Consider the following 18,923-nt stretch of genomic DNA (forward strand, 5'->3'; position numbering starts at 1 on the left):
AGAAATGTCTTCCTGCAGCTTTCACTCCGTTTGTATCGGCGTAAGATAACACATTTAATTTAAATTTTGCTGCGTAGTTTGAATATTTCAACATTATGACGACTTGTAACAAACTGACGTAGAAACATGTCTGCAACTTCATTTATGGTATGTTGCGACAATGGAAACATTTTTATGTCAAGTACCGTTGTGTTCATTGTTGTCCATTATCAAGTCATTTGAAGGCAGCTCCAGCAAGAACAAACCAGGAGAGGGAATTATGCGCGATATTAATAAAATCATTTTTAATGATGAAAAATCGCAGGAGGGAAATATGCGAGGGGGGAGCTTATGCAATAAAATACGGTATATTTGGCAACTGTTGTCATCAAAATTCCTGATTTGACAGCCCATGATCTATTAATAGTGAAAATTAAAAGTAATTTGTGTGATGGTAGAACAATTCCAGCATTTATTATTATAACTTATGTTGCCAAGTTACAGTATTTATGTCTTGTTTCAGTGCTGTGGTAGCGATTTGTGAGTCACAAGCATACAGTGTGCATGAACTGTGATCAGCTGGACTCCTTGGAATTAAATAATAAGATGATGGAAAAACAAAACAATTTATTTCATAATCCTTTACTTATATACAGCAATAGTGAGAATCAATCATAACTTGAAGCACTACTCATGACCATGTTTCCATCTGTAACCTGCCAGAAGTTTCAAGGAGTTGAATATGATTAGCAGCTTCCTCTTCAGACAGGCAACCCTCCAGGCAGCCAACATCATTCAATAATACCTCACGAACATCATCTGGCATTTTCTCTGCTCGTCCAGCTATAAAAATACTTGCGTTCTTCTCATGCACTAGATCCCACACCAAGGATGCTTGCTGTTTAAGCACATGCTGGACATACCTAAAAGAAAATGGGTTCAGATGATGCATCTTACCAGCACTACACCAAACATTAACATTTTTTTTCACCTTGTCTTCATCTTCATATAAGTTACATAACAGCCATAGTGCAATTGAGTTTTTCAGAATTCAAAAAGAAAAAGTTGTGGGAATTCTATTCACTCCACAATGACAACTCTAACAAAATCAACACAATATTTATTACACAGTTAGAACACTATTACACTACAGTAGAACCTCGATTATACATTCCTGGAAGCTACATTTTCCCGTATTATTCGTTCAAATTACGTGGTCCCACGAACATCCTAATTAAATCACGTTGTAAAAATCCTGCATTATCCGTTCCTCAAAATTTCCCGTATCAACCGTCCAGAAATTTCAGTCCCATCAACGCTAAAACCTTGATCATGCGTTTTTCAAGAAACTGTATCTCACGAAAGGACTGCTACGGCATACTTCCAGATCTTGGTGTTAACGTCCCGACATTGCGGTAATTTGAGGAAGTACTATCCCGGAAAAGCGATCAGCGGTGACCTTGCATATGGGACCATCCTAGCATTGCATTCGGGTGGTATTGTTTAGAGAATCAAAATCATAAAGCAGAGTGTGTCCACAACAATTAGAAAGAGACAGAGTGCATTTCGACAGCTCTACTTGAAGACGGAACGAGTTTTGTCAAATGTTCGTACTTGCAAAACGTCTACATTATGTCCAGGGTTAATGTTTGTTTTTTATTTTTTTTCCTTTTTTCAACTGTATCACCGAACAGGTTATCGGCACTTCCCTCAGGACACTATAGTCACTGAGCTTTCAGGCAGGAATCAAAACTGCTCCTACTTAAGTACATAACAGAAATTTAGTATTTTAATATTATCGTACACGATTATGTTATTGAGACCAGAACATATGTTGCACCTTACATACATAAAGCCATGGGAGGTTTTGAGATTGCCTATTACGGTACTGTTTTGGTCCTAATATAAGACTGGAAATTTCATGTTTTTGTGCTAAAATATTATAAAAACCACACTTTTTATTTGCGCACATTACATTTATTATAAAAACTTTGTATCGTTTCGCACTCATACCGAGTAGTACAGCGAGCGCGCTTTCCAGCTGAGCTCAGGGTCGCAAATAACAGTAATTTAGGACGTTTTGATATTTTTTCTTTCCAATTTAATTGTGATTAGTGACGGGCAGAATTGAATATAACGCATTCCAGAACTTGAGAATCGATACTTACATTCAAAACCATATTCTCAAGTTCAACATAACCTTTAAAAGTCGATGTAGGCCTAATTTACGTGGTACAAGATTTCCATGAACTGACTATGAACAGTATAACAGTGACCAAATTACAATGGAAGATTAAAAAAAGGGATTTAGTCACCATGCTGGGTGCTTTTGTATCCAATGTGCTTTATTTTATTAGATTAGAGAATAAAAAACTACTTGTGGTCGATTGTTGTTTGGCTGGGTATAGGTTTTTCGAACAGTTTGACTGATCAAAGTTGCTGAACTAAAAGAAGTTTTCAGAGGAAACTGACGAAGTTTCCCCATTAAAAATGTATGTAAAGTTTTGAGATTTTTATGTCACGTGCCGGTAATTAATGTTTGAAGCCGGCCCCGCAGTCGAACTTGCTTCCTCTCACCCGGAGGGCCCAGTTTTGATTCCTGGCCAGGTCAGGCATTTTTACCTGGCTACGAGGGCTGGTTCCAGGTTCACTCATTCTACGATTACCTTTAATTGAGGCGCTTTTTAATAGTGAGATGGCGACCCCGGTCTAGAGAGCCATGAATAACGACCGAGAGGATTCGTCACACTGACCATGCGTCACCTTGTCATCTGCAGGCCTTCGAACCGAGCAGCGGTTGCTTGGAAGGCGGAAGGTCCATTGGGGCTGTAGTTTGGTTTGGTTTAGGGGTGTTGTAAGATTATAAGTATACATATTTCTTTTTTTTTTGTGATGTTTAGCCAAACTGTTAATGGTTCATTCATTCCAGGATTTTCCGCTTTCCTGTGTTGTACATTTTTTCCCGGGGTCCCTCCAAAAACGGAGAATCAAGGTTCCACTGTATATGCATTCAAAATCAGGAGCACATACAATAAAAATGAATAAAAGTTAAAACCTTGATAATGGACATCGTAATGTCTCCAATCTCTGTTTACTAGCCCTAAATGCTTATAATAAACAGGATGTTACTGTGACAGGAAACAAACAGTGAGCATAGCAATGACAAGCCTATGAAGACATGAAGTACTCTATTCTGTAATGGAAATGCTCGTGCACTTTTCCTATCAACTCTGGTATGATGTACAATTTCCTGAGTCTGTGTGTCTCACTACGAGCCTTGATTACAAACAAGACATATAATTCCTCTACCTACTTACACTTTTTCTTCTTGGTCCCTGGAAAAAGCACAAAACAGTGTCATCAGATTCTCCTTTTGCAAACCCAGCCATTCTTTTTTACAATGAAAATCTGCATTCTGACTACGGCAGCCAAAGAACAGGTACAAAGCACTAGCTCCAGCCTGGTCCTGAGCTACCCTGTCGAATATGTAACTTCGGAATGGGGCTACACCAGTTCCTGGCCCTATCATTATCACTGGTGTTACCTGGGAAAAAAGAAAAAGAATCGTATAACAATATGTACAGTTACTAGCACTGAAAGTCAGGTATGCTGTATGGTACTGATTACCAACAAATTGTAGTAAGAAATGTCTGCAGTATAAGCAGTATTAAGGCACTAGATTTCCTCCTATTTCGATTATATTTCTGAATGTAACTTATCGCACAATCTCAGCAAGGTCTAACATCAATAGTGAAGAGATAATCCACCTGATAGCAGCTCCTATTAGGGAATCAAAATAATTAGCCTCCTAATCAGTTCATATGAACATCATTTCTTTTATCTATTGTTTGGATGTAAGTAGGGTTTGAGTTAAAACTCAAGATTAAAATTGTCAACCATCAGGTGGATTTTTTTTGGGAAAAGAATATCCAGTACATAGTATTTAAGGTCAGGGAGTACAAATGGTGTCTAACAACCATCAATGAATTTTTTCAGCAAGCCACTGAAGAATTTGATTGAAATGTGTTCCTGTGTACAGAGTTTATTACTACTCGAGAATGTAACAAGAGTGAAATTGACGACATCGACATCCATCAGGACAATAATACTATCGAGCAAGTTAGACCACTCAGATATTGAAAATACACTCGTTGCTACCGAAGAGAATAACACAGTTTCTATCAACAATGACATTCAGAATGAACAAAAGTTATCTCTTATTAAAAATTTAGCAACTAAGTAAGGAAATGAAGGAAGAAAGCTGATGTTGCAGGTAATAAGAGGGAAATTAGTAAAAAGGCTTTGTATAAGAGTTAAAGAGTACTTTGCCTACTAGTGAAACTCTAGTACGGGCTACCAATCAATTCAAGATGTGCAAAGACCTGCCAGAAAAATTAGACCAAGATGCACCAATTTATACAGCAAAAAGTCAATACAGAGATATTATAACGTTATTCCTGAGGATGCCACGACAGAGATGGATTCTAATCCATGGAAAGAATTGAGCCTCAGTGAAAAGATCAAGTCATTAGTGCAGAACGTGCCAACAACACAAAAGGGGGATGATGTTGGTCAGAGGCAGATCCAGAGAGCCCACACTGCTAAACTAAAGTTAAAAGTTTGATTAAACTTTCAAGATTTTCGGGCTCAGGGGTTTGATGTTGATTCAAATATGTCGGGTAAATTTATTGGAACCCAAGAACTGATTTTAAATGAGCAACCTCTGGCATTTATACACACAGCTTCAGCCATCAACTGAACTTGTGCATTAAAAAACACTGTGATATTAGGCCAATTAAGAATATGTTACTGATTATCTCACTAGTGATAACGTTTGTCTCTACTTCTGCAGAAAGAATGTCTGCTCTTCAAAGAGTGTTATTAGTGAACTTGATGTCAATGAGTCAAACAAGACAGTACAAAGACATGATTGCTTAATTGTATTTCAGGAACAAATATTACATGTTGTAAAGCATCATGTGCAAACAGATGAAGATCCAGGTAGTGAGACGTTAGGTGAAGCAGTTTTCTTAGGTGCGGCTTTGAGAAGAAGTGAATTTAGCAGTGGTTTGGAAACGCTGTTTACTCTTTGGCCCACACTGCTAAACTAAGCAAGTTCTTGCAAGATCCTCAATTGCATTGTTTTACATTGGCACCGTAAACGGAAGGTAGAATAAAATGAGAAAAAATACAGACGAAAAGTGTAAAGGAATTTTTTTATTGCAGCAAGTGACATTGCTGCTTCAATGGGTGAAGAAATCCATCTCCCACATACTGTATTTGTTGCAGGCAAACTAAAAGAACAAATGTGTCAGCTGAGGATCCTCAGGAATACTTCAGGAGGGCTGCAGGCTATTTTTGCCTTTTGTTGACCCTTAATAAGACCTTGTGATCATGTTAATAAAGTGACCCCTTTAGAAAGGGTTATTCCCTATATTTTTTCTTTCAGTAGACAAAATCATTAAAGCAGCAGAGACGTATGAAGCAGACTGCACAGAAACAAGTGCTGAATTAAGAGCAGGAATATCACTATGGAGAGATAACCGGACAACATCTCATCCAGAAGGAAATAAAAGACCAAAAATGTGCATTATTAGTTCTATGAAGACACCAATATTAAACTATTGCTACAAATATTTGTCACCCTGCCAGTCATAACAGTCTCTACAGAGAGAATTTATCGACTCTACATAACCTAAAAGCTAGAAGTACAATGGGAGAGAACCGTCTTAATAGCCTTGCATTAGCAAACAACCATAAAGAAAGGGTAATATATGTTGAAGCCACGAAGGCTGGATATTTCTAACTGGTCAAATGTTGATTGATGTAAACTGCTAACACATAACTGTACATAGTAAAGTTGATGTACCGTATTTTCTCGCATAATTAACACCCTTGCATAATTTACGCATCCCAGAATTTTAGGGTCCAAAGTAGAGAAAAAGAAATGCTCACATATTTGACACACCCACTTCTTCGAACATCCATCCCGCAGCTCCGAATGCGTTTCGAACTAAAGATGTCAACTATTCAAGTAGCAGCCTTCCTATTGCGAAATCGGGCATTCCGGATACTGGGCAACATACTGTTATCAGTCGATACGAAATACCACTGCACCAATTCACCGAGAGAATCAGCGCAAAGTGAATATTGACGCTCTATTCCAGTCTGGTACAAACATATTATACGAGTGTTTCAGGTACTGGACATGAATGTTCTGTGATCTCAAAATTGTTTGTTAGTCCACAGTGTGCAAGTATTCGAGTGTAATACTGCATCATATAAACTTGCGGTGATCAGTTACACCGAAACATACGGGTATAGGGCAGCAGACCGCAAGTATTCAGTGTCCGAACGCAATTTGCGCTAGGGCGGTAACAGAGAAGTGCATTTCAAGCGATCAACAAGTCTCGCAAAGCATTTCACAGACCAAAAAGCGGCAAGTTTCTACAAGTAGAGGAGGATCTGCTTAAATGTATTATTTCGTTATGCAACGTTGGTTATGCCCTTTCTCACGAAATGCTGTATTTTAAAGGAAGAGAAATAGCTGCTGCACATGGAATCAGTGTATTGGATCTGAAGATTAGCCGCGGCTGGAGGATTAATTTTATGAGAAGAGATGGACTTTCTCTTCGACGAAGAACAATATTATGCCAAAATAATGCCGAATGATTTCAACCAAAACGTAATTGATTTTCAGCGCTTTGTGATTGAGAAACATAAAGTAAAGGAATAATTGATCTCCAAGATAGGACCCACAGGTCAGACGCAGATCAGTTTCTGTATGCCATAAAGTCGGACAATCGATAAGAAAGAGACATAGAATGTTATCGCACGTGCTACCGGAAGCGAAAAAGAATGATGTACTGCAATGCCTGCTGTAACAGCCGATGGCAGAAAGCTTCAACCTTACATTGTTCTACAAATAAAAACAATGCCTAAAGTAAAATTTCCGCGTTCGTATCCAAGAAAAAGGGTGGATAGACACGTCATTCATACAAGATTGGATACGAACAGTTTGGGGAAATCTAGCAGGGTCCCTCCTTCGATGCCCAGCCTTTCTTGTGTTGGACAGTTTTCTGTTTTTGTTTGGTGAATTTTTGTTTTGTTTTTTGCTGGTATGTCATTATTATGTACTTGCATGAATTCTACTTTTATTAGTTCAAGTTTATTTAACTTCAAGTCATATTGTCAGCTAGTAATGGGAAGAATATTTTCCACTGTTGGTACTTCAAACACACGTGTCCAACTTACCTGATGTACCTTACTTGACTTTTCAGAAAAAATCTCATGCAGGAATTTTACGCTAAATGACGATAACCGCAAATGAGTTGAACCAATTGTGTTTATATTATATATGATGTATCTTTTAAATATACATAAATTGTAAATCATTTTTAAATATCTGAATTCCTTGAATAATTTACACATCCAAAGTTTTCACGTGTATTTTTTATCAACAAAGTGTGTTAATTACACGAGAAAATACGGCATTTTAAACATTATTTAAACTCAATTTGATGGCAAAATAAATTTCAATAAATGTAACTTAACTAGTGTTTACTATACTATTATAATTTCCTTAAAATAAACTTGGGAAATTTTATCACTATGGAAGTAAAATGTCCCAAGTACTAGTGTTAGCTCTATGCTAGGGTATTTTAGGGTATTTTTTGATTTAGCCCCTTCCTTTAGGGAGTCCTGGATCCACCTCTTATGCTGGTAATAGAAGACCAGGTACTTTGAAATACTTCACTAAAATTGGAGAAAGACATCGTGGGTACAAGGAAATATTTCTACAAACATTCTCTCTGAAAGAATAGTGTGTTCATAATTGGTCAATTACTTCTAAGATTGAATTCATATTATGAAACACATCACCAAGTAGAAGAAATCCAATAAGGTGTATGCGGTTAGTTTCCTGAAGGATTTCCCAAAACTTCCAGCTCACTACTGCAGGAAGAACACCACAAAGTTGCTGGCGGTGAAATGGGTTTCATCGAGAACTGTCTGCTAATCAAAGAGTTTGGCAGCAAGAGTGGCGACTACCACGATGACATGAATAGTGACTTTTTTTTTTTTTTTAAGAGAATGAAAGATATCTTCCACCTCACAGTGTTCTCGTGATTGACTACGCGTCATATCACAACAAGGAAGTAGATCGTGCTCCAACCTCCAGTTCACGTAAAGTGATGATGATCTACTGGCTAGTGAATAGGAACATTCCACACCGTGAGACGATGTACAAACACGAGCTTTATGAGCTTATCAAATTGCACAAGCTGGCACAAACACCCAGTCCCCGGGCCAGGGATATTAATCATTTGCTATTAAAAAACCCTGACCAAGTCGGGAATCGAACCTGGGACCAGCGGGTGATAGGCGGACGCGTTGCCCCCTACACCGCGGGGTCGATCTTGCAAAGAGGTCTGCTTGGGATCACAGTTATTCAACTGTTAGGCTTTGATTTTTGCCTTTTATCGTCTCAAATTCTCCCAGCGTAAACTGACCAGGGGGTACCTTTCTTCTTCAAAGAATTTTCCTGAAGACTTTTTTTTTTTTGCTAGGGGCTTTTCGTCGCACCGACACAGATAGGTCTTACGGCGACGATGGGATAGGAAAGGCCTAGGAGTTGGAAGGAAGTGGCCGTGGCCTTAATTAAGGTACAGCCCCAGCATTTGCCTGGTGTGAAAATGGGAAACCACGGAAAACCATCTTCAGGGCTGCCGATAGTGGGATTCGAACCTACTATCTCCCGGATGCAAGCTCACAGCCGCGCGCTTCCTGAAGACTACAGACTTTCTTTGAGGTAATATGTCTCACAGCCTGTCTGTTATTTAACCCTACAAGTGCCAAGAGTTGACTTTTTTCACTCTTCCGTTTGCTTTGTAGTGCCAGGGCCGAAAAAATCAACTCTGACTACATGCATGTTTTCAAACATACAGCGACATTTTTCGCAATTCTTGGAAGCAAACTGTGACGAGGAAGTTTCGTGATTGCATTTAGTTAAATTGGTAATCTAATAAGATGTGTATTTCTGTTGTATTTACTCGTTGAAGATGCATGGGGCCATTGTAAACAGATATGGCTGACCAAATTGAAAACATTGCAGTAGATCTTGAGAGAATAAGTAGTTTATTGGAAGATGAGAGTGATTTTAGTGATGTGCAAGACTGAAATTAATAGCAGTGATCCTGAAGACGATGATAACAGCATACATGATTCTAGGAATGCCCAAGGAAGTGGATTTAGAGATGTCCAAACATTTGAACACCCTGATGATGAAGATGATGATGATATATCACTGCAGGTACGCCTCAATCGTATTACTAATTGTAATCCAGTTGATCCCATCAGTGATACAATCAGTCATTCAGATGTCTCACGGCAGAAAGTTAGCGGACCAGAGCCTGTAAAAAATGGTATCGATTTTATGCCAAGAAAAACTGGCTTCCAAGCTAACATCCCCAGAAATTCAAATGCTATGTCTTATTTTGATCTCTTTTTTTCCTGAAGAATTGTGGGGGATGATAGCTAGTGAAACAAATCATATACTGTTATAACTGACATGTAACACTCCGCAGATTTTTGCAAGTCTTCAGCTTGTCCCAGTTATTTCTGGGGTCGCTGGAGCCTTTTGTCCCGAATGAGTAAATTTATAATACCAATATAAATTTCTGATTCACTATGGGAATCAACATCTATATCATCTGAAGGCCAAGCAAACATCAATTTTTGATAATGAGACAAAGTCTCTCATAGTGCATTGGCACTGCCGGTGGCTACAATTAGCCTATGCAGTGGCCTACACGGTATGCACTAGCCAGCGTCTTGGTAGGTGTGCTAGGTACCAACTGATGAGCCCAACCTAGCACACGGGGGCGAAATGCTGGTAACCAGGAATGAGTTAGCTGGAAAATTTATAATGTCCAATAACGGACCATTTATATTGGTATTATAAATTTACTCATTCGGGACAAATATTTCTGATTCCCTATGGGAATCAACATCTATATCATTGAGTATGTTGCGCTTATCTTCAGGAGCTAGCAATTTGCTTCAATCAAGCGACTCGTCTTCGACTTCTACACAATTTTGTGGCTTCATATTTATTAAATTGTGTTGTGACTTCGCGCCTGATAATATATGCATGCTGGCTCACTTAACTGTTCACCTCTTCTCGTAAACATTTTGAGACAGTGCTGAACTTTGCGTGTGTTGTGCTACTATTCAGAAGATTGCGCCTTACTTCATGTAAGTGACTGACCTTCTACTTCTTCTCGATTTTACGATTTAAAATCGCACAGTCCCAATCCCCATTATCTTATTTTGCCTCTTCAACTGTTTTTGTGAAAGACCCATTCTTTAATTTCTTATTTACCTATGCTTTGCTTTTGCATTTTATTCGGCTGATGATAACCCAGATTGGGGTTGAAACCGCTACCACTTCCACTTATAATTAAATAGAAATGTAACACTACATTTCTTATTTATTTGTATTAAATAGGTTGAACTACGTTATTTGTTATTTCAATTTAATTGTGACACCAGTGAAGTTGCAAATGGCGGTGGTTTGGAGTAAGTGGAATGCACGCCGCAGGGCTTCTAGCTTGGAGCTGTCCTTCAAGTAACCAATGTTGAACAGCTCGTTAAGTCACTGAGCTGCTGGAGACGTAGTCCGCTGCACGGCAGCCATCTGTCGAATACAGCGGTCCTCCCTCTCAGTGGTGCCACAGGGACATCTGGAGTCTTGTCTTCATGCGAGCGTACCTTCTTGTGACCATTGCTGTCAGCATGCATGCACAATGGAGACATTTCTGCCAAGTCGTTCTGCAATAGTGCAGAAGGAAAATCCACTTTCACGTAACCCTATTACACGGCCTCATTCAACCGCAGTGAGCTGTTGATACTGGCCTCTTCGTCGTTGTCGTACAGGCTTTCTTGACCCACTCACAGTCACTCCATGCAATCTCACAGGTTACTAATGCTCTCACACAGTACAGCCCGTGTTTAAAGCAAACCTGATGTGCAGTGTCATAGGGCCACTACTAGCGCCACGCTAATGCGATTTGTAGGAAATTTTCATCACCATCATCTTTCAGATGTATAAACATGCCTACCAATGTTCGTTAATCTAGCACAACCCCTTCTTGGTGTTTTTATATTCTTTTCTGCCAGTATATAAACATTTCCAACCTCATTCTTACCATCAGTGTTTTTAATTATAATATATAAGTGCTAATTTTCGCATTTGATTTTTTTCCTAAAGATGTTGCATACTTATGAAACATGTACTAGCTTTTTCATTAAGTAGTTACACTTTAAGCTGGATTATGTTTGTATTTTCATGAACTAGCTATAATAATATTAAGTATTAGAAGGTGGGATTCTTCTTTCAATCTTGGTTGAGTTAATGCCAATATGGGATCAAAAAAATTATATAAGTTATAACCTAACCTATAATTTACAAGTAGTGACCATCAATACCGTATTCTTGGGAAACATGAAGGTTCCCTTTCGCACCCATACAGGTATCTTCTGGCCAGGAATAAGAGATTTCAACCAATTAGAACACAAACCAAGGCGAGGAGTTACAAGCCTGGTTTTATATTGCACCACAGCCACCAGGATATGTAATTTCCCCACATGAGCCTGAAAAGAAACACAACTCTCAGTCACAAACATAATCAAGAAACACCTCAGAAAATTACTAATCAAAAATGTAATTTTAAAAAAACAGAAGCACTACAGAAAGATAATAAGGGTCGATTGCAGAAACGCATTTTAGACGATGTCTATGGTTAAACAATGCCTAAGTATGGCTGCCACATTGCAAAGACGTTATTTATCACTTTGACACTGTCTTAAACTGTCCTCAACCAGCCATGTTCAAACACTACTGAGAACACTGTTTAACCTCACATGAGAGGAGTGAATCACAGTCAGAGGTTATGTACCATGAAACATGTAATTTGTTATATCATGTTGAGATGATTCCGGGAAGAAAGGTTAGTCCGAAGGTTAGTCCCGAAATTGCAGCAATTCATTTGAAATGTACAGGGAGGTAGAGCTTCAAATAAGATTTCGCTTCAAGAGACTTGTTTCTTGAGACTGACACAAAGGGACAGTCCGGTAACTGCCAACTGGAATACAATTCTTGGTAACCGATATATTTTATTATATATGGGGTAACTTCCATGGAATTATAGGACACTTCGACTACATACATGTCAGAATTACTTGTCCCAATGGTCAGAGGGCTGTCACATACATCAACCAGGAGTGATTCACTTATATTTACTGCCAAGTAAGCACACATAATAGTGAAAAGTAAAAAAGGTTGTATGTGGTTTTTATATACAGTATATAATTATCGCTCTAATTCAGATAAGTTTTCAGCAACTATAAGATGAGAAAAGGCAAGTGGTGGTGGTGGTGATTACGGTTTAAAGAGGACTGGGGAAGAAGAGCCGGCCAAAATAACAGCGCCCTAGTATTTGCCTGGTGTAAAAATAGGGAAACTACGGAAAACAATCTTCAGGGCTGCCGATGATGTGTTTCGAACCTACGATCTCCAGAATACAAGCTACATCTATATGGCCCGTACAACACATTCGGTTCCACATTACTATTGTTTCAGCTTCCCTTCGTCGAAGCTATTTACGACTAGATTAAACTCACCACATCAACGCAATAATCAAAGCTACACTTCCCCGTACGTTAGCGTGTCTCTTTAGTGTCGATAATATTATGAAATTTAATTTCCACCGAAAGCAATATTCTTATTTGTGGGTAAGTCATGCTCATGCTTAGCCATATTTGAGTAATGTGTAGGAAGACAAACAGCTGACTGACATACGGCGCATGCACCAATGAATTTCATTGATTGTGACACGCAAAGAGTTGCATGAAAGATACTATCTATCTCCATTTTCAAACCAATATTGAAACTTTAAACAATGTCTAGTTAAACACCGGCCGAACATTGTTTATGCAATGGAAGAGTGTGCTCGATTTGGACATTATTTAGATACACGTCTAATGCTTAAAACTAGTCATTGTTTCTGCAATTGGCCCTAGCAAGGTCTGTCTAGGGAGGTCTGGTCACGCTACCACAATCCTTTGCGGTGGCGGCCATATTGGGTCTCAAATATCGTTGTTACGTTGGCGCGCCCGATGTAATGATGTGAGTTATTACTTGTATTTTGAAGGAAAACGGGATACTACGCCGCACCAAATTGTCAAAATAAGATAACTGACGGAATTAGTGTGTTTCGCTTCCCGAGAGATAAGCAAAGGAGAGCTCAGTGGGTACAAAACTGTAGGCGTGACAAATGGCAACCTACAGATAATTGCTTCTTGTGCGAGGTTAGTGAAATACATTCGTATTATTCCTGAATAACAGTATGTTTATATGAAGATGTTTTATATTTATAGGTCTTATTATGTTTTTGTTTTTTTGCTAGTGGCTTTACGTCGCACCGACACAGATAGGCGACGATGGGAGAGGAAAGGCCTAGGAGTTGGAAGGAAGCGGCCGTGGCCTTAATTAAAGTACACCATTTTGCCTGGTGTGAAAATGGGAAACCGCGGAAAACCATCTTCAGGGCTGCCGACAGTGGGGTTCGAACCCACTATCTCCCGGATGCAAGCTCACAGCCGCGCACCTCTAACCGCACGGCCAACTCGTCCGGTGTATTTTCTTCTAGCATCATTTTGAAGAATCGCAATTTGAATTAAAGAGGGCAGATGGACGGAAACTACTCGAGTGGAATTCCATCCCAACAATTGTCAAAGTCCCTAATCCACCTAAGTCTTTGACAAATAATAGGAAACCTCCCAAAGAAAGAGAATTGTCTTTCAAAACAAGCAAGACAAGTAACAGGAAATGTGTAATACTAGTATTGATGTTTATGAAAATTTCCTTTTCATGTGTCCGGCTTCATGGCTAAATGGTTAGTATGCTGGCCTTTGGTCACAGGGGTCCCAGGTTCGATTCTCGGCAGGTTCAGAAATTTTAACCATAATTGGTCAATTTCGCTGGCACGGGAGCTGGGTGTATTTGTCGTCTTCATCCTCATTTCATCCTCATCACGACGCGCGGGTCGCCTACGGGAGTCAGATCAAAAGACCTGCACCTGGCGAGCCGAACTTGTCCTCAGACGCTCCTGGCACTAAAAGCCAAACGCCATTTCATTCCATTCCTTTTCATGTAAACTACAGACTATCATTCTAACCCTACATGCAACGTAGAAATGTTTCACGGATATTTGAAATGCTTGTTCCTGTTCAGTTACCAATTATAATTACAACAAACAATAGGCCTATCACTTCAAATCAACAATTTATGTCCAGCTGGCGATCATTACAACAATTGTATTGATAACAGCAGTGTTATACTGTAGTGTAGTTATTATTTACAGCTAAATTTCATTCATCTTAAATGCTCTATAGAGTACATTATATGGTTCGACAAATACTTAAAGATCACAACACTCGCTTCACTCGCACTAAGCAACTAATGTAATTTAATGTACCGTAGCCTAACATAATATCCTAATGTAATCCTTAAAATAGTCTAACCTAGGTTAACTCAACTTAATAGTGACTGAATTTCTATTTCTTATGAAATCGTGTCTACCAATGGCTTTAATTTTCTTAACCATTATTATTATTATTATATGGTCGCCAACTCACGCTCACTGGTTAGGAGAGCCTGACGCCCCTTTCAGTCGCCTCTTATGACAGGCAGGGGATACCGTGGTCGTTGTTCTATTGCCCCACCCACGGGGGAAATCTATTTTGGGTTGTGACTACGAGGCCCTTAGCTGAGTCTTGACATTGCTTTCACTATTCTAGCTCATCCGACCTCCCCTGGTCAACAGTTGTTCTTTTCCGACCTCGACGGCATTAGCGCATTCGAGGCCTAGGAAGTTTTTCATTTCCACGCACTTCGTGACCTTCATCTTTCTTTTGCCGATACCTTCATTTTTCGAAGTTGTGGTCCCCTTCCATTTGTTTCGTTCTGATTAGTGTTTATAGAGGATGGTTGTCCAGTTGTACTTCCTCTTAAAACAATAATCACCACCACCATTTTGTACTATATAGCTGCATGGGTTATCAATAAACTAGTTAAGAGTAGCTAAGAACATCACTCTTGCTGTTTACGTGCAGAATATTTTTGCCTTAGAACCGACAGAAATACCACACGAATGGATAACAACAGTTACCATACATAATTTAATGCACTCAACTCAAGAGGCATTCATAGTTTGTCAACATACTGGGGTAACCTTTTAGAAACGCAGTATCGGAAATTACTCTCTTAATAAAGAAAACGCTGAAGGTAATTTATTACAACCGTCGTTTAGTACTTTAAATACAGTACTTCAAGTTCAGTATTTCATGTACCGGTAATCATAATATGACACAGTTGCTGCACAGATTTCTATGTTTCTGTCAATAAGATTACGTATTTGACAGATCATATTAATAAGAAACACAGTAAGACCAAGTTGTAAGGAAATAAAAGAGAAGAACATGAGTTTTTCTGTTGATTCTTGTTTCTCATAAAAGAAAAAAAATAGAATTTCAGGCTCTGTTAATTATCTTCCTATTCAAACAGCTGTGAACGTATTCGTATCATTTAAGTGTTATGCAATTATATATACATGGCCAGGAGATGCCCAATTAAATTCTTTATCAAAATGGGTTGGTATTTTGTTTTTATTTCAATGTACGGTACCGAAATCCTCTAAATTCGAATACATTGGCCTTTGGTTACGCTCGCATAAAGACCCAATATGGCGGCTCCATAAGTAGCATTCGTGACTTGACCTCCCTAGACAGACCTTGGGCCCTAGCAATCTAAGGTTTCAAATTTATGAGCCTTAGTATAAGGGTAAGCAACATGTAACTGGATTTAGAAAACAGACATACTAAAATACATTTCAGCACAGAAACATGAACTCAAGGTACATTAAATGGGGATTTATAGTACATTTGAAGGGTGACAAACCATAATGTTGTAAGTGCCAACTTTATTAGAATTGAGTAAATAGTGAAACCAGGTTGTATGTGCCAGTGTTCCAAGAACTGAATATGGCTACCAGTGGCAAGGAAATTAATGTGCTTATCATAACAGATCATGAGCAGCACTTAAAACCAGCAGGAAAAGGCACAAAATATTTAACATAAGAAGTGAGAATGTAAAATTTACTAAGAAGTGAAGTGGAGTGGAGACAAAGCAGGACTTCATTAAGATAAGTAAAGTCAAATTCCTAGGCGTTTGGACAGAAACATAAATATCTCCAAATAATGAGTGTGACTTGATAGAATCCGATGATCTTCTTTTAAGAACAAAACATGTCATTCTTTGTTTAATAGTATGCAATTTTATTCCTTATTTAATAGTGTCTTTTCTACAGGTATATTACAGTGTAATATTTATACTGAACTTGTGTATTCAACAGACATTTTTAAAGTTACATTTTGAGAAATTCTGAATTGCCATATTTAAATAAAAAGTAAAATAAAAATCAGAATCTGAACCAAAAGAAGTAAGTTGTTTTCTTAACCTATATCTGTACTTTATTATAGGATCAATGTACAAAGGAAATATTTTTTTCATTATAATGTAGAGGATGTGCAGTTTATATCAGTACTCAAGACCGCCACTCAAAATATTATACCGTTCTCAACCTACAATGCAATAAAGCTGCAGTCGTTCTCTGCGATGAAATTACTCTGTTATAAGAGAGCCACCAACAAACAGTTCAGTGTTATTGTTTTGACTGTGACAGACATAGGCAGGAGTCTAATTATTACTTGTGAGCGACTGGCATTTATTTGCGGCAACAGTGCCTTCTTGCAGTGTTTACGGCTGTACAAATACTAGCCAGAAAATGAAAAATATTGGTTATTATTTTCCAAACAACAACAAATTCCCAAATGTATACAGGAAATGTGTTTTGTGTGCAAAATTTAAAAATGTCTTTCCCACACTGGTATTATTTTACGAAATGAAGATTTTACTGTCAGGTATGATGAAAAAGGTTTTTACCAGATTGTAAGTTTAAACATTCACGAGTGAATGATGATACTATTCCATCAAATTTTCTAGGTCCTCAGCTAACCCCCCCCCCACCAAAAGAGGTTCTTCTTTCATCGAAGTAATCTTTTTCACAACTATTAGAAAGCCATAAGCCTGGCAGCAGCACCAGATCAGAATGTGAGATGTCTGAATTTGGTAAAATAGAAGACGTGGAAATGAGCACCCATGGAAGTGTTCAATGTGAACTGGGCTAAGACGTACGGAAGTATTGTACATGAGTCATGTCTACAGACACTCAAATTTCGCGACTCACAAAATTTGCAGAAATGTTAAATATGATGGGAGAGAGGCATATAGAGCATGTGTTACGAATTTAAATGTAATTTCACACACTATATATTTGCAAAATATTGGCATTTAGGCTCCATATACAAAATTTAGGTTTATTCACAAAATTTACTGCAACTAGAGAAATAATAATGCATGAAACCGTAATCTGACTTTTATTAAAACCTTTTCCAGGCATGAGCACATAACATCATCAGTGAAGATGCAGATATATAAGGAAATCCCAAATGTGTAGGTGTTTGTGTTTATTCTGTGATTCGTATATGAAGTACGTATCCTAACGACCAAGGCGTGGGCACGCAACACATCATCGTTGGTTTGTTAATTCTGTGATTATCACTTGAAGCATTGCGTCACGGGCTGGCTTGTTTTCAAGTGCTCATCAACCATCTTCACGTTCTCATTCAGTTCAATTCCGTTCGAGTAGCAAGAAGGAAAAGAACGCACGCACGCGTATCAGGATAGTTCACCATGCCACCGAAAGTGAGCTTGGATGAATGAATAAAACAGTTCTCGCAGGATGGAATGAAGAGGTCTAGAAAAGTAATGCTCTGTAGCTTTTGCAATAAAAGAATACCATGTGTAACTTCTGATGGCATAAAAAAAAGCACATATCTAGCTGCCACTACATGGGAGCAGCAAAAACATGCAAGCAGTAGAATTTTCAAAAGGAGCAAAGGTACGTAACATTCAAATTTTATACTCTCATGAATACTTTTATTTTGTTGTGGGTGACGTAACAACATAACAACCGTGGTCTGTTACCCACCAACTTTGGCAGCAGAGAGGGGTAGGTATTGTAGGCGGTTATCTGTTTGCAAAATATCTTCAGTAGAGATTGCAAAGGGGACGAAGAACTAACCCATCCAAAAACAGCAATACTTCCTCTCATTAGAAACACTACAGAGAGGATCGGCAGAATACTGAAGAAATATGACATACAAACCATCTATAAACCACACCGGAAGTTAACCAGTCATCCACCACCAGTAAAAGACATAATATAATTACAGGCTCCTGGAATCTACCACACTGAATGTAGCTGTGGAATGTGTTACGTTGTAGAAATGAAATGTCTGATCTCTACCCGCCCTAAGGAACATATTCGGCACATCAAGAACCAAGATACAGATATTTCAGCTGTAGCCAAGCATTCCTACGAAACAAGACACAAAATATCATTTGACAGGACCAACATCCTAGCAGCTATACCTTGGAACTTTGAAAGGAAAATCCGTGAGGCTATCAAAATTAAGAAACACCTGAAAAATATGAATTTAGGAGGAGGATATAAAATCAGCAATTCTTGGATGCCTATCATACATAGATTAAGTGAGGCAGACCACAACATAAACATGCAGGACGAACCTCAAGTTACATAACAGCACTGGTGTTCCCACCACCTGTCTGCGACACATAACGTTCCAGGATTGTCACGAAATGCCAGGGGTCTTACGTCAGCCGGAGAGAGAAAGATATATAAGGTAGTTTGACTGCTGCCTGGGAGATCGATTACCATGGATTGAGTAGGGGTATTTCAATC

At 38.6% G+C, this 18,923-nt stretch overlaps 1 protein-coding gene across 5 annotated transcripts in view; it reads right to left on the reverse strand.

Moving 5' to 3' along the window:
• Positions 1 to 591: 591 nt before the first annotated feature.
• LOC136877406 (NADPH-dependent diflavin oxidoreductase 1) overlaps positions 592 to 18,923 on the reverse strand; it is a 162,343-nt gene continuing 144,011 nt past the window's right edge. For 4 of the 5 annotated variants that reach the window (XM_067151415.2, XM_067151417.2, XM_067151418.2 and 1 more), the window contains 3 exons: positions 11,467 to 11,631; positions 3,297 to 3,523; positions 592 to 902 (listed from right to left, as the gene is read on the reverse strand). In XM_067151415.2, the coding sequence (XP_067007516.2) occupies positions 671 to 902; positions 3,297 to 3,523; positions 11,467 to 11,631 (624 nt within the window). In that variant the 3' untranslated portion in view covers positions 592 to 670. The remainder of the gene's footprint in view (positions 903 to 3,296; positions 3,524 to 11,466; positions 11,632 to 18,923) is intronic. The other variant, XM_067151416.2, reaches the window with a different exon arrangement.

Source organism: Anabrus simplex, chromosome 7, assembly GCF_040414725.1.
Source record: "Anabrus simplex isolate iqAnaSimp1 chromosome 7, ASM4041472v1, whole genome shotgun sequence".
Classification (NCBI taxonomy): Eukaryota; Metazoa; Arthropoda; class Insecta; order Orthoptera; family Tettigoniidae; genus Anabrus; species Anabrus simplex.